The following is a 25881-nucleotide window of genomic DNA, read 5'->3' on the forward strand; positions in this document are numbered from 1 at the left end:
AAATGAGACTAGCTGACCACATTGTTTTAACATCATTTTAATTTAATTTATATTCAAGCAGTCTTTAAAAGGATCAATGTACTTGCAAATAACGTGTTCAGAAACTTAGCGATTCACCTAAGCATAACAACAGCTGAAGATGTTCCCAAGTGAGAACGAAACATGTACTGTTTACAAATAATAATTTGCTAAAAAGCAAATAAAAAGTATCAAAAAGGTGGAAAATTTTCAATTATTGTAACTCTCTGTGAACAGAATCGTATACGATAATATGAAAATACTAAATTTGTGTTACTTAAGAAGAAGCAGTTTCGATTCCTGCCTGAAAGCCCAGTGACTATACAGTGCCCTGCGGGAAGTGCCGAAAACCTGTTCAGCGATACACTCGGAAAAGAAGAAAACACATCTAACCCCTGGACAAAATGTAGACGTTTTGCAAGTAAGAACATTTGACAAAACTCGTTCCGTTTTCAAGTAGAGTTGTTGAAATGCGCCCTGTCTCCTTCCAATTGTTGTGGACACACTCTGCTTTATGATTTCTGAGGATTCTCTAAACAATACCACCCGAATGTGATGCTAAGATGGTCCCTTATGCAAGTTCACCGCCGACCACTTTTCCAGTACAGTACTTCCTCAAATTACCGCAATGACGGGACGTTAACACCAAGATCCGTAAGTATGCCATAGCCGTGAGATACAGTTTCTTGAAAAACGCATGATCGAGGATTTAGCGTTGATGGGACTGAAATTTCTAGGCGGTTGATCCGGGAAATCGTATCTTCGAGGAATGGATAATGCAGGAATTTTACAACGTGATTTAATTAAGATGCTCACGGGACCACGTAATCTGAATGAATAATACGGAAAAATGTAGTTCCCAGGAACGTATAATCGATGTTCTACCGTATACATTGTAAGTACAAAACAAACTCAAGGGACTGAGAACAAGGTAGGCAGACTGGGTGGGCTCACTGAACGAATCTCAAGTGACTAGCCCACGCAACCCACAGCGATCCTCTACTAAGTCATAGGCAGAACTGTATAGGCCCACTGCAAAATGGACAGCAAGTGACCAGGCCCACAGGCTGCCCCTTTGTCAACAACAGCCAACTCTCTAGACTCTCTGACCATGGTTCTTCACAAGTTTTGGAATGCACCATTGAATCCAAAATCTCCTTTCTTCAAAAGTTTGTATCACAGTGTTCAAAATACCCTGTTTAGCAGTCAGTGCTGATGACATGTCATTTCACATGCAGCTGAATTCCAAACAACACTGTCAAAAAAAATGTATTTTGGGATGGGTTCAGTACTATGTACATTCCATTGTTGATTCCTTTGTACTGTCTGTCAATTTTCTCACAATAGATTGAAAAACTGCTGTGACAGGAGAATCCGGTAACATTTTTATACAACTTGTTCCCTTCTCGCCACATTCTCCCACCCTGGGATCAATAGGCACACTACCCAGAAAAGGCACCTGTGCCATTTCAGCCAAGGACTTACCACCACCACTGGAGAAGATGTTTGTACATTCCTAAGAAAGAAAAAGAAAAAGAGATAGTAGTTATATGGAACAGCACTACTTTAAGGTACGTTACTAGGTATATGAAGGGTGACCACCATCATCACCTCACAAGCCACAGATGAATAGCCAACAAATTCATGCAAAAAGGGTAAATCATTCCAATCAACTCTAAGGATAAACATCTATTTTGTGAAAGCCATAACTTACCACAGGTACATATAATCTTAACGTAACTATTTTTACACTTATTCATAATATTAATCAATTTATAACTAAAAAATAAAAATAAAAAAATATAAATTACAAGTGTGATTTGATAGAATCTAATGATATTCTTTCAAGAACAAAACGCCATTCCTTGGTTAAAAGTATTTTCTTTTTTACAGGTACATTAGGTGTTCTTAATTAGTGTTTGACAGACTGAAAATCTGCACGTGACAACTCTCATGATTGATCCGTACTGAAACTCGACTATAAGCAAAATTATCACAAAAATAATTTATTTATTGAATAGGTGTTGATAATAAATAAATGATTTTTGTGATAATTTTGCTTATAGACTGAAAAGCTTTAAAGTTACATTAACTGAGTCAACACTGAAAAGTATGGCTTTCTTCCTTAACAAAAAATAAAATAAAAAATGTAAACAGATTGAAAAACTTTTTTTTAAAAAAAACATGGAGTACCTGGACCATATCATAAAACAAAACAAGATCATGAAATCTGCAGATAAGATAGGAGGCTTCTCAGAGATGCCATGCCCCACAAATGTGGAAAAAGTTCAGCTGTCCCTTGGAATTATCACATATTAGCCCCATCTTATCCCACACTTCTCAAGAAAGGAAACATTTTCACTGGATAAACCCTATATAATTTCCAAAACAAAAAAACCCAGTTAAAAGTGCAATTCAAAGAAGTGGCCACTGGCATCGTCAGAGTATGACTTAACAGAAAGTTGCCAACAGACTTGTCAGTTGGCTCACACCAATGACTGAGTATTGCACCACCCTGCATTCTTTGTTGGACTAGCAAGAAGAGAGGACATACTTCTAACTGTCAAGTACTAAAGGGTATAAACAAATTTAAACATAAATATTTATGCTGATGCAAGTGTAATGGACTAGTGTAACTTGAAAAGAATTCTTTAAACCAGTGGGTAAATAGTGGAAATATCGAGCTCGCTTAGTATGTGCTATTATTATTATGACTTGTGGGGTGTGGCTATGAAGTTGTTTATGTCTATTAGTATTATTATTATTTATGTAGTTATGTACGGACTTTATTTGGTATAAATTGCAGTTGTATCATTTATTATTTGTGTGTTGTATGATCTGTCTTGTGTAACAAAACATGTAAGGCTATGTCACGAGATGTCTGCTGTATGGATATTAATACGACTTTATTTAATGTAAGAACACGTAACTAATAGTATATAATTTATTATTACCTGTAAATGTGATGTATAAATCCGATGTAATGTTGTACAGCACAGGGTAAGATTCAGAACAATGCACCTTTGTTACTCATGTTTTATAGAAAGTTCTATCCATTTGTACATAGGTTATTAAAGACTTGAGAAAACATGTTGTGTCATACTTTTCTAGAAGCCTGGCCAGGCAAGGTATGTAAAGAGACAGTCTTGAGCTGAGTTGAGATGTTGCTAGTGAAAATCAGTCAGTCAAGTGTGTGAACTCATGTTGTGATTTTGTTGTGTTGGTAGTTGGTTGACCTCCTAATGTGGCAGTCTTCTTCTCCTTCTTCGATTTAGTCGAGTTCAGGATAGCGGTTCATTAATGTGTTTGTATAATGTGTATATAATTTGTAAATAAAACAGCGTACACAATTGACAACATCTCGCGTGTGCGTCTTAGTGAATACAATACTGCATTTCTAAACAATTTTTATCAATTAAAAAGAGAAAAAGAAGAACTGCAATCTGATGATGTTCTTTCAAGAACTAAACATGTCATTCTTTGTTTAATAGTGGTTTTTTTTACAGTATATTTTAGTGTTATATGTGTTATAATTATTGTTCGACAGACAGAAAATCTTTAACCCATTCACTGCCAAACCTGTATACATACGTTATTGAACGCCGTGCCTCGTCCGCCAAACCCGTATATTATATACGTTTTGGTGCAGTATGTACTTCACCGATCTCACAAATGAACGTGATATAGTGTCATGCTTTGAGATTCCGTGGAAATGCTCAAAGATGTTCTATACGGCAGATATACCACTCCATTTCGCATGTACTGAAAGCGATCTGGTGTTATTTCCGCTTCATTGTAGTGGAACATATAGGCATCATGGCGTCTTGAAGTATATATTCATCTCTTGTTGATGAAAAAAATGAATGTTTCCTCATAAATAGTCATTCTGGAGAGCTATATTTTGATAATGAAGGTGGTAAGGAGACGATATGCATTCCATTAATAGTATCAGTAAAAATGTATCCAGAAAAGTGCTTCTTTCTTAAAAATACCCGGCCCAGAGGGCTCGCCTGGTCATCAAAACTTGGCAGTGAAAAGGTTAGTCACTGTTTACATGTAGATCATTCAGGTCAAGGGAAAGAGACAGAATACAAAAGTTGAGTAGAAGGTGAGAATTCATCATCTGAGAGTTGATGTCAATATTCTGGCGATGTTCTATTCACCCAGGTTCGCTATCACATTTTTTGCCACATTAAATCATTGTTCTATGCTATAATTTTCCTCCTCCAGTTGATAATATGAATTTGTCTAATTCTAAGTTGGTTAAGTTAAAATTGTCATATCTCTCCATTCCAAAATAATATGAAATTTTAATTACAAGTAGAGTAATAATACTTACACTGCAATTTGGACAAACATATCCACTCATATTTTCAATAATGCCCAAAACAGGGATCCCAGTCTTACGGCAAAATGTAAGTTCTTTCCTAACATCTTCAATAGCAACAGCTTGTGGCGTAGTAACTACGACAGCTCCATCACAGTTTAAGGACCTGCAAACAGAAACTTATATAATCGGTCCCTAGATGCTCTGAAGTGGTAAAAGGAAAAAAAAAAATCTTGAATTACAACCATCATCAACTAGGAGTTAAAAGCTCTTGTCATTGCAGGCAATGTGGTAATATGGAGTCATATTTAACATAGCATGCATAAGTTGAAGAGCTGGAATATTCCATAATTGGAATTAAGGAGCTGAATAGTGGAAGTTAAGAAGCTATGGTTATTCATTCAATTTTCAAATTAACTCTTTAATTACAGAACTCATCATATCTTTGGCTAACCACCGAATGACAACAACGTTCCCTTCCAACTAATAGGCTCACCTCAACACGCCCAACAGCAAAGAGCCATACCCATTACAAACTCTTACCACATCAAAGAAGATGGTCTAATGACGCCTACAAAGACTTTAATATAGCCTACGGCACCAACATTTCCAACTACTATTATCTCAAAAGGAACCAGACCATATGAAAATTCTCCAATATTTATAAGCAAATAAATGAAAATCAATATTTAATAACTTCAAGAACCAACGACCATTACCACTGCTCAACTTTCCATAAGTTTTTAACAATACGCCATCTGACAACTAAATGGAATGTGTTTTCTGATTTTTATCTCTATTGTAATATCTTTGAATATGTCATAATCGGCAAATAATTATCATGTTTTTAGACTCCAATATTATCACAAATATTGTCAAAAAACAGCATACTACATTTTATATTGTAATAGTGTTTAACAATCTCCAATACATTTTAAACGACATAGTTTTTAACAGCATTCATAAATTATTTCCAATCACCTGATCTAGCCTAAGGTGAAAACTGTGGCTGATGATGCCTACTATTGATAGGCGAAACATGTACCATATAATATATTGATTTCATGTTAACTTTGATAAGGACAATGTCCTAATTTTTAAAATTGTATTGAATAGGTGGATGAATAATAAAACATACAAGTGTTATTTAATACAAATATTTTCAATACGGACCCAAAAATGAATTTTATCACATGTATTATCACATGAGTGGTATGTTCCGAGCTGTCAGCGGAGAAATGGCGTGGAATGACATTAGTAGATGAATAAGTTAAAAGTAGGAAAGATCACAATATGAAGATAAATTTGGAATACAAGAGGACAAATTGGGGCAAATATTCATTTATAGGAAGGGGGGTTAGGGATTGGAATAACTTACCAAGGGATATGTTCAATAAATGTCCAATGTCATTGAGATCATTTAAGAAAAGGCTAGGAAAACAACAGATAGGGAATCTGCCACCCGGGCGACTGCCCTAAATGCAGATCAGTATTGACTGATTGATAATGATTGTATTTTCAACCCAGGATAGAGATCTTACAATAAGTGCATACGGAACATTTAATAATAGAAAGGTATTTTGGTCAGGTGAAACAACATTTTCCAATTCTCTAAAGTAAAATAAGATCAGCAACAAGAGAGAGAAAAAGAAAGTTCCTTCAATTATCATGTGCCATTCCACTCTTGCATAACATGGCCAAACATCTTAATGATGAAGATGTCAAAATCAGAGAAAACAATTTGAAGAGGATGTAGTTTGGGAAGGTGAAGGTAGATGAATCAGAGAAACAGGGCAACAAAGAAGAGAGCAGATGGCTAAAATTATACATGGGTTCTGAAATGAAGTCACTTTCTTTTTTTAAATGTCTGAGTTACTATTGGGAAATTTTGAACGGGATACTCATTTAAAAAGTGTATGTTAATAGCGGGTACAGAAATATAGCTTATGAATTATAAAATGAGTATAATCCTTAACATAAAAGTGTCAAAATACAGACATATTATTCTGGTGAGGCCATGAGTTAACAGTGTACTATGTCTTCTGGTATGGGCTAGAACAAGTTTGTTTCTTTCATTGACCTGTCTCAGTTGCGACCTTAACTTTGACAATATGAAAGTGGCTCAGGTATATGCAATGCTGCTAATGCCATTCCTTATGCAGCCAGTCCCTGTTATGAATGGTGTGAAAATGTCACTCATAGGGTCAGTTGGTGTATACATTTCAGCAGGCTTGGCAGACTGATATGTAACACAGACTTCTGGTTCAATCAGGAAAGCAATGAGAAGCATCTTCAGTGACACCTAAGCCATCTATGACAGCTGTTGGTGGAACTGTTGAGGCTGCAACCCAGCCTTTGGACTGAATACTCAACATACATATTACTCGCACACTTTTTAGTGATAGATTTTTGTATGGGGGTGAGGAGTAAGAAGGGAGCTCTCCCGGTTCTGGTAATACTACCAACTGAACGGAAATGAAATCTGAATTGAATCAATAATATGCTCGATTGATATGAATTTTCTAAACCTTTATTATCTTACGCCAACAACTGTGTCACACACACAATATATAATATTATATAACTCGGAACACGTCAATGCCCTGAAATACAATAAATTTTCAGCATACGCATGACTATAATCACAAATTCACAGACATAAAACAAGATATGGAAATTCTCAAAATCATCAACAAAGGACCCCTCATTAACGTTACCGGTACCAAAAGCTGCTTTATATATTTAGATCAATATTTCAACCCAAATCATAATCTTAATGAAATTACAGAAAAGCCAAATATTCTTTTTGACCTTCTAATTCCCATTTTCAGAAACGTCAAACCAACAAGTCATAATTCAGTTTTTCATAATATTCACAGCAACTATCCTCAACAGCCATCCTTTTTTCCCCACATCCTTCAGCCCCGCCTTAATCCCCCCTTCCCTTCACGACCTCTCGCCTTGCCCCCACACCCCTTGCCCTTCCACTCCCTCCTTGCCCACCCCTTCCTTTTCCTTTGAATCTCACAACAGTTAGTCTGAAACACAACAATAGGCCACACACCGCATGCCGTATTGAGAGGTAAGTCTCATATAACCTATGCCATCTAACTAACACACTCTCTCCTTCAATTCATTAATTTATTTTTATCTAATTTATTCAGGTTAACTTCATGGGCACCGCAATGAATTGCAAATTTTATACCAGACACAATGTATCTGTTTTAACCACACCTTCATGTGGCGTCCTGACAACGTCCAACATTTCAGCATGATTTAACAAGCACCACAAGAGCATCTCATTTTATTACGATGTTGAAACACCACCTAGCAGTTCTGCGTCAGCTGGTGGTTATTTACAGTGGCGTCCAATGACTTGAATATGGCTAACACCACTCAAGTAGATTTGGTGACTGACTATGGGTTCAACATTTACCTGTTCCCGTTTACAATTGAATTAGTAATGATTAGCAGTGTTAGAACTAACAGTTCTGTGAATATTAATACATGAAAGAGTCTCGATGATGAGCATACTCAAGATGCAAGAATTTAGAAACTAGTTATTTTCAAATTTACTCAAAATTTCATCCCGGTTTTTATGTCAATTTGTATATATTTGTTTCATTTGTTTTATGTCAATTGTGTGCATTTACATTTGTTCACTTATTAGATGTTCTACATTAAGGCTGAAGATGACCAGCCCAGGTCGAAACTAGTCCCTGGTTAATGCAATTTAGAATATTGCACATTATAATATTGAAAGGTGGACCATTGCAACATTAATTTAATAATTATATTGTGATTACAATTCAATACGGATCAGAACCATGAAGTTTATATCCTATGAAGATGTACTAGACACAATATTTCATGTGGTACTTTAAGATCCATTGCAACTATTAAGAAGGAAATAATTTCTTTAAATTAACAATCTTCTTCTTCTCCCCTGCATTTATCCTGTGTAACTGCATGGTCTGCTTTTCTGCACTTTGCTTTCCATCGCTTCCAATCCTTGGCGTCAACTGGACTACAGTAATGCCCGCCAAGCATATCTTCCTCAGTCATTCCCGTGGTCGACAGCCCTGAGGGTTCAAATCTAGTGCCACCTTTGCAATTGAGGTACTATTGCTGCACAGAAGATGACCGTATCAACTCAGATTAGTCTCCTGTATTTTGTCAGTAATTGGTGCCGCTCTGGCATCTTGGTTTCTTACGTGGTCCAATTTATTGAACCCCAAAGGCCATCAAAGCATCCTCACTTCCATGACATGGAGATGAAGATGTCTTTTTGTGACTGGCTAACATTCTGCCCCATATAGTGCTACTGGACAAATAACCATTCTATAAATCTTTGATTTTAAGTACAACAGGATCTTCCGGTAGAAAAGGACTCCCATAACTTGGGACCACTTCGTAAATAAACAATACAAACAGAATATAAGGTATTCCGTTGACAAGATAGGAAATGGTGCTTGCAATTTTGGTAATAACTGCTGCTATCAATTTTTTTTTTTTTTTCTTGGCCTCCGGAGTTCAAGTTGGCAGGTTCTATCCCAGCTCAATCCAGTGGTATTTTAAGGGCTCAATACATCAGCCTTGTGTAAGTAGATTTACTGGCATGTTAGAGAACTCCTGCGACACAAATTTCCAGGCCCTTGGTGTTTCCGAAAACCACAAAGTAATTGGTAGGACCTACATACAATAACATTATTTTGCTATCCATTTCAAATGTTCCACTGTTGGCATGCACCTGAGTAAATTAGCTGATTTGTATATTTCAATATTTGTAGTTCAAGTCTCCGGCATAGTTTCAAGAGAAATTACTGAGCAATTGTTTTAGGCATCTTCCCTTGCACTTTCAATACGAAAACTTATGCTGAAATTTTTCACCAAATTATAATAACTGAAAATGAGTTGAGCCAATTTTGTGTATAGTGGGCTATATTTGATGTATCATTTTAAATATAAATGAATTGTAAATAAAATGTTTGTCTATTTGAATTCCTTGAATATTTTATGCACCCAAATTTTAAACCTGTATTTTTAATCAAAAAGTGTGTTAATTATGCAAGAATATATTATGGCATACAAAGAAGAATATAAAAGAAAGTTATTTCAGTTGCAACTTCAAAATAAAGTCTTTCCTTATCCCCAGTTACACACCCCATGAATAAATGTGGCAAGATCATTACAAGCAAGTTTTAACTTACTTTTTTTTAAATATTGTAAGTCTTGATTTCAGTGATGGGATCAGCATCATTCTTCTAAATACATATTCTAGTATTTGTAATCAAGAATATCCAATTTAAATAAAGTATCACTGAAAAATGTGCTCTTCAAATTAAGCAGGTTTTTGAATTGACTGAATTCAAATTGTCACGGTTTTACTGTAAAATATCCAAAACTTATCATATTTGCAGTACCTGACATTTTCCATGACAGTAATATGTTCATCTGAAGTCCCTGGTGGGGTGTCTATTATCAAATAGTCCACATCTTCCCAATACACATCAGTTAGAAACTGCTTTATCATGGCTGAAAGTAAAATACATAAAGTTCTATTACTGTATTATTTTTTAAATACCAGGGATGGGGTAGGATAGTAAAATAATTCTATATTGCTATAATGAAGAATAAACAGTAAATGCAGAAATACGTCTATCACATTTATATAAAGTATCATATAGAATGTTGCCACTCAGTTTGAGTTGAACTTAAACTATACTTTGTTTATTCAAACACCTTGTTCCACCTTGTCATCCAGCTCCATGGCTGAATGGTTAGCGTGCTAGTCTTTGGTCACAACGGTCCCAGGTTCGATTCCCGACAGGTTTGGAAATTTTAACCATCATTGGTTAACGGCATCTACGGCGGAGAAGGTGGACTTCGGTACGGCGGAGATGGCGGAAGGGGCATACCCGTAGCGTCTGTACTCCAGAGGAGCGGCTACGAAAGGCGTCTGTCTCCATGTTAGGGGCGGCCTAATTTTGAACCTGGCAGTAGGTATAAAATGCCTTTGGGTGTGGTGAGCCCATCGTAACAATAGCCTATATGGACAAAGCAGATATGGTGCCTCGGAAAAGGTTAGGGTGTCCCCTGCTAAAAGCGACGCGCAGCTCTTCGGGTGCTGGGGGAACTGTGAAAAATGGGCAACCAGCACCAAACTACATCAAAATTGCAACAGTAAATGTACTGACACTGACGGGAAAGACAGAAGAACTGGTTGATTTCATGATAGAAAAAGATATAGCCATACTTGGACTGTGCGAGACCAAGAAGAGGGGTACAGGGGAGATCCCTCTGAGAGAAGGATACAGGCTGTATTACAGCGGAGGACCTGCATCAAAAAATGGAGTGGCCATCATACTTAGAAGAGAAATCGAAGAATATGTGGAATATACAAAGTACGTCAGCGATAGGATGATGATGATGAGACTCCAGTTTGAAAATGGCGTGAAAGATCTATTTCAGTTGTATGCCCCACAAACAGGTTGCATAGATGAACATCTAGAGGACTTCTTAGAGGAAGTGGAAAGACAGATAGAAGATAACGAAGTACTATTGATGGGAGATCTAAATGCACAAGTTGGAATGGAAAGACAAGGAAAGGAAGATGTGGTAGGGCCCTTTGGATATGGAAATGTAAATCCAGAAGGCGAGTTGTTGGTGGATTTTTGCATGAGGAATCAAATGATTGTTGGAAACACCTGGTTTAGGAAGAAGAACAGTCAGAAGATTACAAGGTATGGTTGGAGAGACAGACGAACAAAGACCATGATTGATTATATAATCACAGAGAAAGAACACCAGAAGAACCTTGTAGATGTAACAGCCATGCTTGAAGAAGCCTTTGGTGGAGAACATAGAGTTCTGATAGGAAAATTGAAGGGTGGAAAGATTGAAAAACCCCAATTAAGAAGAGAGAAAAGAATTAAAGTATGGAAGTTGAAGGAGAAAAGCATACAAGAAGAATTTCAAAGGGAATTAATACCCTTGGTACCCAGGACAGAGGTGGGGAATGTTGAAGAGGAATGGAAAAGATTTAAGGAAGCACTGGTTGGATGTGCAGAAAAGGTGTGTGGTAGAACATCAGGAAATGTGAAAGACAAAGAAACACACTGGTGGAATAATAGGGTAAAGATTAAAGTGAAGGAAAAGAAAATGGCATGGAAAGCATGGAAAACATCTAAGACTGAAGAAAGTAGAAGAAAATATGTGGAGGCAAAGAATTTGGCCAAGAAAGTAGTGGAGGAAGAAAAGAAGAAAAGCTGGGCCTTATTCACACAGAAATTGAGAGATGATATGCAGGGCAGCAAGAAATTACTGTATGGTATCTTAAGAAACAAAAAGAGAGATCAAGTAAACACCAGATTTGTGAAGGATGAAGGTGGCATAATTTTAACAAAGCCAGAAAAAATAAGAAATAGATGGAGAGAGTAATTTCAGAAGCTGCTGAACATAAGAACGGATGACAGTCATTCAATGGACGACCAGGAAAGGCAATTAGTTGATGAAGAAATGGATAAAGAAATTACAATATTACTGAAATTTCAGTGGAGATGATAAAGGCAGCTGGAGCTGTAGGCCTGCAGTGGACATATCGGGTTCTCAGGAATGTCTGGGAGAATAAGGAGGTCCCTGAGGATTGGCAAAAAAGGAATAATCATCCCAGTTTTCAAGAAAGGTGATAAGAAAGTTTTTTGAAGAACTACAGGGGAATTACTCTAATATCCCATGTTGCTAAGATAATGGAAAGGATACTGGAAAGTAGAATAAGGTTGAGGGTTGAGAAGCAGATACAGGAAAATCAGTTTGGTTTCAGAAGTGGAAGGTCAACAATAGAGCCCATTTTCATTATGAGACAACTAATGGAAAAGCATTGGGAGTACAGGAATTATATGGTGATGACATTCATTGATATTGAAAAGGCATATGACAGTGTCCCCAGGACGAAAGTTTGGGACAGTCTGGTGCAAAAAGGAATTGGACAGGGATTAATAAAAATGATCATGGCATTGTATAAGGAATGTTGTAGTTGAGTGCAAACACAAGTTGCCAGGACAAGTTGGTTCAAAATAACTAGTGGGCTGAGACAGGGAAGTGTTCTATCACCAATCCTGTTTACAATAGTAATGGATGACATCATGAGAACAGCAAAAGCAGCATATGGAGGAAGAGAAATGAGCATGATGTTATTTGCAGATGATATTGTGATTTGGGGAGAAGACGACAGGAAGGTTCAAGAACAGTTGAATGTGGTGAATGGGAAGATTGAAGAATGTGGATTGAAAATAAGTGTAGAAAAGAGTAAAACTCTTGTTATGACTAGAGGGGAGAAAGAAGGGAAAGGTCAGATTAGACTTGCAGACAAGCCCCTGGAAGTAGTGGAAACGTTTAAATACCTAGGGAGTGAATTAATGGAGAATGCTCGACTGGATGCTGAGATTAGTAAAAGGATTCAAGCTGGAAGTTGTTTCTATCATAGTGTAAGAAACATGTTATGGGACAAAGATGTGCCAACGGAAGCAAAGGATACTATGTACAAGATGTATTACGTACCCATAACAACTTACGGAGCAGAAACTTGGACAATGACAAAGAAGGTTGAAAGTCGAATACAGGCAGCCGAAATGAAGTTCTTGAGAAGTATGATACAGAAGAGTAGAAGAGACAAAATAAGGAATGAGAAAATCCGGGAAGAAATTGGAGTGGAAAAAATGAATGATAGAATAGAGAAGAGCCGACTAAGATGGTTTGGGCACATAAAGCGAATGAGCGACGAAAGAATGCCAAAAAAAGTGATGGAAATGCAAATCCAAGGAAGGAGAGGCCGTGGACGACGACGATTGAGATGGAAGGATACCATCCAACGCAGCATTATAGAAAGAAACCTGGACTGGGACACAGTGTTGGAGGAGGAGTGGTGGAAAGATCAAAGAAAGTGGAGAGGAACCATATTTGCCCCTATCCGGCTACAGCTGGATAAAGGGAAATGATGATGATGATAATGATGATGATGGTTAATTTTGCTAGCACAGGGGCTGGGTGTATGTGTCATCTTCATCATTATTTCATCCTCATCATGATGTGCAGGTCACCTACGGACGTCAAATCGAAAGAACTGCACCTGGTGAGCCGAACATGTCCTCAGACACTTGTGGCACTAAAAGTCATACACCATTTCATTTCCACCTTGTCAATATTATTAACAGTTTGTTGTTATTAAAAGCCATACATATTTAGAGAAAACCTGTTTTCTTCAGAGGCATAAAATTACCAAATATACTCTTGGACTTATTATAATCCCAAATTTCCCAAATTCTTAACTTGACACATTAAAATAACTTTAAACATCTATAATAACTGCTGAAATGTAGGTTAAATGATAAAATATTAAATGTAGCACCTTATAAAATGCAAACATCAATCCAAATCTTAGATTAGCATTCACATATAAAACAAATACTGTAATGAAAAATTTGCTGAAAGAGTCTGTATCAGTATAAACATTTTAGACTGATACATCAAGAAACGTTAATTATTAGCAGCTCTTCATTTACTTCATGGTCCGTCTCGATCTTTCTTTGGTTTGATATAGCTGCTTGTCAAATACTTATAAAACAATACAGGACCTTGACCTTTATTGACATGGACAACATATGAGCCAGATATAACCATCCTTCTCTTAACAGATCAGCTGTAATGGCAGAGCAAGTTGACAGCAAGGTCATACTTGTTTGATTTGGATATCTGATTAAAGTGATACTGTGCGATATACAGGGTGTATCCATAATGATGTTACAAACCTTCAGGGATTATGGAGGACAGCAAATGGATCAATTTGAGATAAGGAACCATATTCCGGAAACAATAGAGTCAAAAGTTCAGCAAAATTCTACTCATTTAAGTCTGTTTACCTGCACAAGTTTCACAAGCTGCTCCATTTACAACAAATGTCCAAAATGGCATCCCCCGGCATCAATGCAGGCACGGCATCATCACACGAAGTTCTGTTGTACCCGTTCGAATAACCCAGTGTCATTTGAACTGTTAAGAATGGATGGACTCAAACAACTTGGATTATTACTAACTTTTGACTTGAACGTTTCCGGAATATGGTTCCTCATCTCAAAATGATCCATTTGCCGTCCTCAATCATCCCTGAAAATTGGTTTCATCATCACGGATGTACTCTGTACAGTCTCATGAATATCATATAATAGTGCACACGTATCACCTTTCCAGAGAAAGCAGCAGGGAAACTCTCTACACACTGAAATACATCGTTGATATGGTGTTTTCAACGCGTTTCTGAAGATTATAATTATCATCTGAGAAGATTTCCCCACAAATACAGTATATTAACTAGACTATAACACCGCAACTGATGGACAACTATTTTAAGGATTTTAAGAACATTTCACTTCATTATAATTAATAATAAATCAATTAACTTCTTCAAACAAGTTATATGACAAAGTGTTTCACAGATTACAAATACTGGTGCTTATTGATACTACTTACCTTATTTGAAAACACAAAATCTATTTTAAAATCTTTTCATAGGATTTACATATGAAATATAACATTTCTTTAGATCATTACGTAGTCAAATTTGCTTGTATTTTTTTGTAATATCGAGTCATGCATTAAGGAACTGAAGACGTCCCCACGACGGGACAAAACATATATTCCTATCGTAAAATAATGTATACCGGTAATTGAAAAGTGTAATACAATCTGTGTAGAATTTGGCAGATCTTCTCATTTGCTAATTTGAAAGCATGGTTCCAATTATATGGTTATGTCTCATCCCAAAATAGCAGATAATGGACTACAAAGAAACCAGATTTTACAGGTGAAATCCCTTGTATGACCAGGAAGTCAGTGTATAGTGTGCAGTAAAAGTATACACAGTAATATGATCTATAATTTTTAACAAAAATCAATGAAGAAAAATCCAGGAATGACTTCCAACTGTGTGAAACTTAATGTCAGTCTGGATTTTTCCAACAAGACTCTCCTACCGTGCACACAACCAATGAGTCAATAAATTTCATTCCAGAATTTTTTGAAGACAGTTATTAGTAAAGGATTATGGCCCCCTTGATACCTTGATCTAACTGGATGGAAAAACTATTCACCCTACTAAATTAAATCACATAGCAGTAAAACACAATGTTTCAAACTCCATTAAATTAAATAATTTACTACTACTACTACTACTACTACTACTACTACTACTAATAATAATAATAATAATAATAATAATCGTATGGCCTCAGCTACCGTTTTGCAGGCATTTTGATTTGACGCCATCTGGCTGTCTGCTCGTCAATGTCGACGTTCCGTTTTACTCTAGGTCCGCTAGATGGCAGACAGAGTAAACCGGATCTCTCTTGGGCGTCTATGGCTGAGATTTAATTAATTTTGTCGGGTAAATACCAAATGTATCACCAGAGATCTTTTACATGCCGACATCGTACAACATGGAGTGTCGAATGGACTTTTTTCCGCCCTTCAAAAATCCGACTACCTCTGCCGGGTTTGAACCCGCTATCTTGGGATCCGGAGGCCGACACTCTACCACGGATCCACAGAGGCAGCTAATAATTTACTAATGCTCATTAAACATCTAATAAATAAATAAATAAATAAATAAATAAATAAATAAATAAATAAATAAATAAATAAATAAATAAATAAATAAATAAATAAATAAATAAATAAATCTCATATAATAATAATAATAATAATAATAATAATAATAATAATAATAATAATAATAATGGTTCATGGTGTGGATTACTGTAGTCATGTCCTAGTTCGTGAACCATGGGTAACGGCTGAGTGGCCTAGTAAGTGGTCCTGAAAGTCAGGATACCAGTTGCTATGGAATGGGAGTGGGCATCTCGGACATATTCTGAGTCATGGCCCTCCTTGTGCTCAGGTGGCTAGGACTATACAATCCACCAGTGGTCCCTAACCCGTTAGAGGAGAGATCCTCACTTGGACTATGTGCAAGTAGGGCAGCGTCCAGTTTCACGAATTTACCAAGCTCAGAACATTTTAACACACTGACGACGGGCGCCGAACGGAGGCTACTACCCAATGCAGACCAGATAGTTCAAGCCTCCAAGAAAGAAATTACACGGCTGCACTCAAACCACTATAACTCGAAATGTATTCAAGATATCAACCTCAAACTTAGAACATGCACTCACTAAGTTGCTTCGTAGTCTGTACGTTGTGATACTTTTAAAAACAATACTGTTTGTGGCTCCATTCAATAGCTTTCTAAGCACAGTGTAGTATGATTGCCATATTTGTACCATTCATATACTCATTGTTTTCAAGTATGCAAGGATTTCTCTTTACGGCTACTCCTCATTTAGTGTTAGCCATTAATCATAAGAAATATCTAATTCACTTAACTCGGTACCTATTATAACCGGTCTGTACATAATTAATCACAATTATCGGTAGCCGCTGGCAACTGAGTACGCCGCACCATGTTGACATCAGCACGCGTGCTCCAGGGAATAGCTCTATATATCTGACATTATTTTGTAAAATACATGAAGGTTTAAAGAGAGAAAGATGCAGCAATAATTTATATTCCAAGACTACACCATTTGGAACTTATAATCTCGCCCGCAATTTTATCAATAATCAAGAAAATACTAGGTGCATAAAAGCGTTATTTCTTATGTAGCCTGTCACCTACTGTCAGCTGGGAACTATGAGAATTCTCAGTGCTCATCATCCATGTGGCACATCAGTTAATGAATCTGCATATAAATGTCGAAATTAGTTTGCCGTCATATAGGGCACGTTGCCATGGGTTGTACAATGATTCTCGGCACGTAAGAATATCCGTGTGTATATGCAAAGTTTCCATGGCTACAGCATTCGTACAATAAAAAAATACATCAACACTAAAATCTAAGATCCCTCTACTCCATGACATGATTGAAAGTAGTTAAAATTATAGCCAACAGATAGCACAACAACCTACAAATGATACCCGTGCGTAAAAACAGAGATCTCCAGGGCCAGTCATCAATGTGTTAAGCAAGCCTCGGATCAATGGGAGTAACGGAGTCCCACTCCCATTTGACAGGCAAGGGACTCCTTGGAAACAATCTGGTGAATGAAATGGAATTTGATGGGAAGCTATATAGTAATGGGGCTTATGGAAGAAAGAAAGTAGAACTGATGCATCTGGATGTGCTAGGAGTAAATTATATTCGAGTAAGGGGAGATAATGAGGAAGAGATAGGAGATTATAAAGTGCACTTGACGAGTGTTAAAAAGGGAAGGGCAGAGTGTGGGGTAGGGCTGTTTATCAGGAATACTACTACTACATGCAACGTAGTTTCTTATAAGCACATAAATGAGCGAATGATGTGGGTAGATTTGGCAGTTGGAGGAATTAGGACGAAAATTGTCTCAGTGTATTCACCATGTGAGGGTGCAGATGAGAATAAATGTGACAAGTTTCATGAAGCATTGAGTGACATCATAGTCAGGGTCAACAGCAAGGACAGAATAGTGCTAATGGGCGATTTCAATGCGAGAGTTGGAAAGGATACGCAAGGGTGATTGGTAAATGTGGGGAAGATATGGAAGCCAATATGAATGGGAAGCATTTGCTGGACTTCCATGCTAGCATGGGTTTAGCAGTTACAAATACATTCTTCAAGCATAAGGCTATTCACCGCTACAAACGGGAGGGTAGAGGTACCAGAACCATAAAAGACTATACCTTAACAGAATTCAAATTCAGGAAATCTGTTAGGAACGTACGGGTTTTTCGGGGATTTTTCGATGATACAGACCACTATCTGATCTGTAGTGAACTAAGTATCTCTAGGCCTAGGAGAGAGCAAGTGAAATCTGTCTGCAAATGAATAAGTGTAGAAGATCTCCAGGATGAGGAAATTAGACAGAAGTACATGGATATGATTAGTGAGAATTTCCGAAAAGTGGACAGTAAGCAGTTTCAGGGTATAGAAAGAGAATGGGTGACATACAAGGATGCTGTAGTAGAAACAGCAAGGGAATGCCTAGGAACAACTGTGTGTAAAGATGGGAAAAAGCAAACATATTGGTGGAATGATGAATTGAGAGCTGCTTGTAAATGTAAAAAGAAGGCTTATCAGAAATGGCTCCAAACAAGGGCTGATGCAGACAGGGAATTGTACTTAGATGAAAGAAACAGAGCAAAACAAATAGCTGTTGAATCCAAAATGAAGTCGTGGGAAGATTTTGGTAATAACCTAGAAAGGCTAGGTCAAACAGCAGAGAAACCTTTCTGGACAGTAATAAAGAATCTTAGGAAGGGAGAAAAAGAAAATGAACAGTGTTTTGAATAATTCTGGTTAACTCGTAATCACTGAAGAGGTGAAGGGAATATTTTGAAAATCTTCTCAACATAAAAGGAAATCTTCCTGGTGGTGTCGCGAACAACCAAGCTCATGGGGAGGAGGACAATGATGCTGGTGAAATTACGCTTGAGGAAATGGAAAAGGTGGTCAATAAACTCCACTGTCATAAAGCAGCAGGAATAGAGTAAATTAGACCTGAAATGGTGAAGTATAGTGGGAAGGCAGGGATGAAATATCGTATGGCTTTTAGTGCCGGGATATCCCAGGACGGGTTCGGCTCACCAGGTGCAGGTCTTTCTATTTGACTCCCGTAGGTGACCTGCGTGTTGTGATGAGGATGAAATGATGATGAAGACAGCACATACACCCAGCCCCCGTGCTATTGGAATTAACCAATTAAGGTTAAAATCCCCGACCCGGCCAGCAATCGAACCCGGGACCCTCTGAACCGAAGGCAGGGATGAAATGGCTTCATAGAGTAGTAAGATTAGCATGGAGTGTAGGTAGGGTACCTTCAGATTTGACAAAAGCAGTAACTGCACCTATCTATAAGCAAGGGAACATGAAGGATTGCAACAACTACCGAGGTATCTCAATGATTAGTATACCAGGCAAAGTATTCGCTGGCATCTTGGAAGAGAGGGTGCAGTTTGTGGTTGAGAGGAAGTGGGATGAAAACCAGTGTGGTTTCAGACCACAGAGGGGCTGCCATGATCAGATCTTCAGTATGCGCCAGGTAACTGAAAAATGCTATGAGAGGAATAGACAGTTATATTTCGTAGATCTAGAGAAAGCATATGACAGGGTACCGAGGGAAAAGGTGTTTGCCGTACTGGGGAACTATGGGATTAAAGGTAGATCATTCAGATCAATCAAAGGCATTTATGTTGATAATTGGGCTGCAGTGAGAAGTGATGGCAGCATGAGTTCTTGGTTAAGGGTACTTAACAGTGGTTAAAGAAGGCTGTAATCCTTCACCACTGTTGTTCGTAGTTTTACATGGACCATCTGCTGAAAGGTATAAAGTGGCAGGGAGGAATTCAGTTAGGTGGAAATGTAGTAAGCAGTCTGGCCTATGCTGATGACTTGGTCTTAACCTGGATCCGCCCAAGATTGAATTTTTTGAGAATAAAGTTGTAACTTTTAGCGTTGGATACAGTGCGCGCGGTTACAATAATAAGAGTCCAAGAAGACTGTGTAGTTTGCCGTGCCATATATGGCACGCTGGGCGGATTCAGGTTAATGGCAGATTGTGGTGAAAGCCTGCAGTCTAACATCTTGGAACTTGAAAAGAGGTGCAATACGTATGGTATGAAAATTAGCCTTTCTTTTTTTTTCGCTTCACATCACACCGACACAGATAAGTCTTATTGTGACGATGGAACAGGGAAGGGCTAGGAGTGGGAAGGAAGCGGCCGTGGCCTTAATTTAGGTACAGCCCCAGCATTTGCCTGGTGTGAAAATGGGAAATCACGGAAAACCATTTTCAGGGCTGCCGACAGTGGGGTTCGAACCTACTATCTCCCGAATAATGGATACTGGCCGCACTTAAGCGACTGCAGCTATCGAGCTCGGTAATTAGGAAATTGATTGCAGTAGGTAAAAAAACCACCGGGCGAGTTGGCCGTGCAGTTAGGTGCGCGCAGCTGTGAGCTGATATCCGGGAGATAGTGGGTTCGAGCCCCACTGTCGGCAGCCCTCAAGATGGTTTTCTGTGGTTTCCCATTTTCACATCAGGCAAATGCTGGGGCCACGGCCACTTCTTTCCCATTCCTGCCCCATCGTCGCCATAAGACCTATCTTGTAAAAAAAAAAACCAAGAGAACTGAATCTCAGATAGGTGATACAAAGCTGAAACAGGTAGATAATTTCAAGTGTTTAGGATGTGTGTTCTCCCAGGATGGTAATATAGTACGTGAAATTGAATTAAAGTGCAGTAAACCTAATGCAGTGAGCTCGCAGTTACGATCAACAACAGTCTGTAAGAAGGAAGTCAGCTCCCAGATGAAACTATCTGTACATTGGTCTGTTTTCAGACCAACTTTGCTTTATGGGAGTGAAAGCTGGGTGGACTCAGAATATCTTATTCATAAGTTACAAGTAACAGACATAAAAGTAGCGAGAATGATTACTTGTACAAACAGGTGGGAAAGTTGTAGGAGGGTACTTGGAATGAGGAATTAGGAATGAACTCGATACGCATAAACCGGTTTCGGTGATGGGGTCATGTGAGGCGAATGAAGGAGGAGAGGTTACCTAGGAGAATAATGGACTCTGTTATGGAGGGTAAGAGAAGTAGAGCGAGACCAAGACAACGATAGTTAGACTCAGTTTCTGATGATTTAAAGAGAAGAGGTATAGAATTACAGTAAATGAGGCCACAGCACTAGTTGCAAATAGAGGATTGTGGTGATGTTTTGTAATTCACAGAGGCTTGCAGACTGAACGCTGAAAGGCATAATCGTCTATAATAATGTATGAATTTATGTATAATAATAGTAACAATAATAAAAATAATAATAATTCAAATTATTCACAACCACCTTTACAACCCATTTTAACAACCACTGTTCATTGCTGTTTGGAACACTGTTGATATGGGATATTAAAATTTAAAAAATAATAATAGACTACAAATACAGTTCCGCAAAAGCCGATGATGTCACCAGAGTATGACGTAACAGAAAGTTACCAGTAAACACGCCAGTTGGTATAACACTAGCAGTCCTGTCTGGACTAGTAAGGAGAGAGGATGCACAGGAGGAGTAAATCGATAACAACCTCAAACATTTCAACAATTATTAGAAGGTGTACACAGAATTTTAACATAAATGTTCTTAAATTTGTTGATAATATTCATCAATTAATAATAAGTGTGATTTGATAGAATCTGAAATTCTTTCAAGAATGAAACACATGCCATTCTGTAGTTAACCCGCGGTTACTCGCATGGTGAGCGCGGCGCTCACCTTCGTACTATATTGCTTCTTGTTGGAATGTTACAAGACCTCCAACTTTGAAACTCCCTGTACCTTTCTAACAGTTTGTTATGAAGGGGATGTGCCAGTCACTTTCATTATCTTTGAAAACAAATACCCGCAATTCATTATTAGGCACGGTAGTGTATGTTTGGTGAGCGGTTCGTTCAGTAGCGAGTAACTGTGCTACTTACATTTCGCGCCTTGTAATACGTCAGGGTTTGTTTCATGCTTGTGTTTAATGTGAAATCTTTATACTGTGACTGTTGTTAGACGATATATACAACTTACAATGCCATCCACTAATCAGATACTTTCGTGGTTGGCTGAAACGGAGGAAAAAGTGCTCTTGAACAACGAAACTGAAAGTAATGAAACAGACGAGGTTTACGAAACTGATCATAACTGTGTTTCAGAGTGTCTGCAAGTTTTGGGAAGGAGAGGAAATTTCGTTTATTGAATTCTGTGAGATCAGTTTAAATGGCTTGTTTTACGGCCAGATGCCCTTCCTGACGCCAACCTTAGTTGAGGAGCTAATAAAGATGAAATAAATTATGGTGAATGAAGTTGGCTAAATAGGTGGAAGGAATCGGCTGTAGTTTATGAATAGAATCTGCCCCGGCATTTGCCTGGACGCGTTGACAGAAAACTATTCTCAGAACAGCTAACGGTGGGGATCGAACTCGCGCGTCTCCCAAATGTAGAGCTGCCTCCATAGCCATTCCACTCGGCAGTGTTCCTAAATAAATAACTATCTCAAATTGACATATTAAAAATACCTCCAACTTTATATGGGCATATTATAGCCTTTAAACGTAAAGGTGAGCGCTCCGCTCACTAGCGAGTAACGACGCACGTAAAGACCTAGCGAGTAATGCCGGGCTAATAAAATTATATCTTCATGTACAATCTGTTAGAAAATACTTGAAAAAGAAAAAAAATAATCCTAAATTCATTTCAACAGACTGAATAAACCTCATTTTAGATTTAGTTCTGCCTTCTTCGTCCATAGGTGACGTTTACCTGGACACAGCCTAGGAATGTTACATGGTTTTCTCACTTCTAGATACAGCCTTAGCAGTTCTTTCCCCAGCTTTTTGTAACAGAATACTGGGACCTTTCTTTCTCATAGAATTTGAAAATGTGTAATGATCCTTCTACTCACAGAATGGATCACTTCAAATCATTCCTTTTCAGGCATTTCCACTCTATGAAAAGCTACAGTTCCATTAACACACAAGTAATACAAAAAGCAACTGATCTCCAATGACAGTTCACAAAAATGTACTCGCTGCCACTCGTAATCATACATCAGATGCCTAACAGAATTTCTTGGATAGACTCAGCTTTAACCTAACTGCACTCTAGCCCTGGTGGTAATAGTCCGAGCAAGGTATAATATATAAGTGTGTATATGGCAGGCATTTGGACGATATTCAACCGTCTTCAAATCCAACATGTCAGTAAACCTAAAGAAGCAAGTTCATGACCAATGCATTCTCCCTGTCATGACCTATGCCTGTGAGACCTGGACAATGAATGAGTTCACTAAATGGAAACTAAGAACTGCCCAGAGAGGAATGGAGAGGTCTATGATTGGGTTTACCAGAAGAGATAGAAAGAGGGCCCTTGACATAAGAGCAGTCACAAATGTCGTTGACATCACAACGAGAATTTCAACCTTGAAGTGGCAATGGGAAGGACATGTGGCCCGAAGAAGGGATGACAGATGGACCAAGGTTGTTCTCGAATGGAGCCCAAGGGATAAACTGAGACTGTGAGGAAGGCCACCGGATCGCTGGGACAAAGACATCCGTAAAATCGCCGGAGTTAATTGGCAAAACATCACTGGAAGTGGAGGTAACTTCTAAATATGTACCTAAGTTTCAGACTTCAAGAGGCTACATCAGTTATTGATAGAACTGGCTGATTTTGATTGTGACATACGTTCAAAGTCATCAGAAGACCAAACTGATTCACAATATACATTGAATTTTACTCAGTGGTTTAAAAAACCCTAAACAAAAAAAGTTATTCTGATACGCAATAATACTATACATATGAATTTACAAGAATGAGAAACTAGTTATTGCAAGTTTGTACCTGTTTTCTTAGGTCCCCTCCAAACAACAGAGTCATTTCTGTTTTTCAAAAGAAAACCAATTGACATAACAGCCAGATTCTTCTCTGGATCAGTGTATACTGGTACCCAACTAAAAAACAGAGAATAAGAAGATAACATTAGGCACACAGGTAGAGGCTGTCATTAATATACTGTATATGGTGCATGGAAACAAAAGATTAAGTGTAAAATCATCACTATGAAATATATGCAAACATAAAAAATCATAATACCAATATAGTTGGTCTGTTATTGGACATTATAAATTTTCCAGCTAATTCATTCCTGCTTGCCAGCGTTTCACCTCAGTGTGCTAAGTTGGGTTCATCAGTTGGTAAATAGCATACCTACCAAGGCGCATGGCTAGTGAATACCGTGGAGGCCACTGCGTAGGCTACTTGGATTTCCAGAGAAAGATTGGGTCAGTTTGTTTGACTATTGTCTCAATGGAAGGTAACCTTATTGGATAGGAGGGAGAGTGACGGTTAATTAGCCTTTTAGCATGGCACTGTACTCTCTGCAGCTGTTGGGCGATGCCAAGCAGAAAGACCATACACCAGTATGGGTTGAACCATTAAAGGTAAGCTGATCTTATTGCTCATGAACTGAAGCCTCTTAAATTCCTATATAAGAGCCCCAGGATTTTTGTTGCCTTGTACCATGCCACTTCACACTATATATTTCCACTTTAAATTGTCACGGATATTTATGGCAAGTATGAAACTAGTGCACCGTGGAATGATATGTCTCCCTCGTTTATAACTATTCATGATGTCATATAGACGCACGAACAGCAGCCGCGGAGCCTGTGCTCGCCCGCGCTGGCGGACCCTGGACTTATATTGGTACTGAGATGGAGTACATAGACAGAACCTTGTATTACTCCAGATGTTACTGGAACAGCTGGTGACTGAGGACCTCCATACACCACACATTGGGCCCTCCAGGAAGGATTTCACCCATGCCCATAAATTGCCTTCTATGCTGAGCTACTGTAATTTCAACAGAAGCCACTGATGTGCCACTTGGTCGAAGGCTTTGGACCTATCTAGTGCGATACCGTCAATTTGTATCACATCAGGATGATTTGATAGGCTAAAGGTAATTTAAGGGCACAAAAGAGAAGGGAAATGGTCATCTTATTTCAAATGGGGCCTATAAACACAATTGGGATGCATGCTTAATGAATTCCTGGCTTATCTGAGGACTACCTACGGTCAGAAAGAGGCTAGTTTCCATGAATAGAGAAAGAACTTAATTTAAATGACATACCACGAGATAGACCTATAATGCTTACCTCCATGTTGCAAAATGTTAACTTACCCCTGAGGGCACTGATGAACATCTTTATCTTCCAGTTGCAGTAAGTATGGAACACTTGGTCCACAGAGATCCACATCCAGCAACCCAACCTAGTAAACGCATAAAGCGAAATAAAAGTATATTTCTCTGTCACATTGAACTTTGGGGCAGTACAACAAAGAACTTAATTGTGTACCTTAAAACCAGCTTCCTTGAATGTCAAAGCTAGCTGAGTACTTATAGTGGATTTTCCAACACCACCTTTACCGGAGAGAACCAGTATGACATGTTTTACCCCGTCCAGCATGTTGTCAGAAAGAAGTGAAACAGACAGTATCTAAAACCTAAAATATAAATCACCATACATAACCTTCCTTTGAGAGCTAGGATACAACTAAAGAATACAAAGAAAAGAGATTAACATAGAGCATAAGGCATATTGATTGTGGTTAGCTATTAGAATACGTCTCGCGCATTATTATTGCTGCGGGAAAATTTTCAAACAATAAAAACATTAACTCACACTCATACTCAAGAACACAGGTTATGGTTGGACACAGTTTTACCAAATATTTGGTTTTACCTTGGTCGATTGGAGTTACGGAGTACTTTACTTGCTGAAACACAGGAGTCGAACATGATCGATTATTGTACTCGATTGTGTTCTACCTACGGCCCTTGGCACAAGCAAGACCAACTAAAATCGCTAGTTGGTCTTGGTCCAAGACTACAATATTATCTACT

At 38.2% G+C, this 25881-nt stretch overlaps 1 protein-coding gene across 4 annotated transcripts; it reads right to left on the reverse strand.

Annotated features, from left to right (window-relative positions):
- Positions 1–25841, reverse strand: Nubp2 (NUBP iron-sulfur cluster assembly factor 2). 4 transcript variants are annotated; one of them, XM_067149089.2, is made up of 7 exons: positions 25721–25841; positions 25334–25481; positions 25159–25247; positions 23817–23926; positions 9769–9880; positions 4358–4511; positions 1–1534 (listed from the first exon to the last, which is right to left on the reverse strand). In XM_067149089.2, the coding sequence occupies exons 2-7, from the start codon at positions 25442–25444 to the stop codon at positions 1310–1312; spliced, it is 801 nt and encodes a 266-aa protein (XP_067005190.1). In that variant the 5' UTR covers positions 25445–25481; positions 25721–25841; the 3' UTR covers positions 1–1309. The 4 variants fall into 4 exon arrangements, with proteins under 4 accessions (XP_067005190.1, XP_067005189.1, XP_067005188.1 ...); XM_067149088.2 differs by lacking the exon at positions 25721–25841 and adding an exon at positions 25661–25708; XM_067149087.2 differs by lacking the exon at positions 25721–25841 and adding an exon at positions 25669–25699.
- Between the last annotated feature and the right edge of the window lie 40 nt (positions 25842–25881).

Source organism: Anabrus simplex, chromosome 6 (assembly GCF_040414725.1).
Source record: "Anabrus simplex isolate iqAnaSimp1 chromosome 6, ASM4041472v1, whole genome shotgun sequence".
Lineage (NCBI taxonomy): Eukaryota > Metazoa > Arthropoda > Insecta > Orthoptera > Tettigoniidae > Anabrus > Anabrus simplex.

Coding starts and splice junctions, on each gene's coding strand:
- Nubp2 (XM_067149089.2), bottom strand. CDS start 25,444: ATGCTGGACGGGGTAAAACATGTCATACTGGTTCTCTCCGGTAAAGGT. Junction 25,248..25,333: donor TCAAGGAAGCTGGTTTTAAG/GTACACAATTAA, acceptor TGCGTTTACTAG/GTTGGGTTGCTGGATGTGGA. Junction 1,535..4,357: donor ATGTTTGTCCAAATTGCAGT/GTAAGTATTATT, acceptor TTTCTTTCTTAG/GAATGTACAAACATCTTCTC.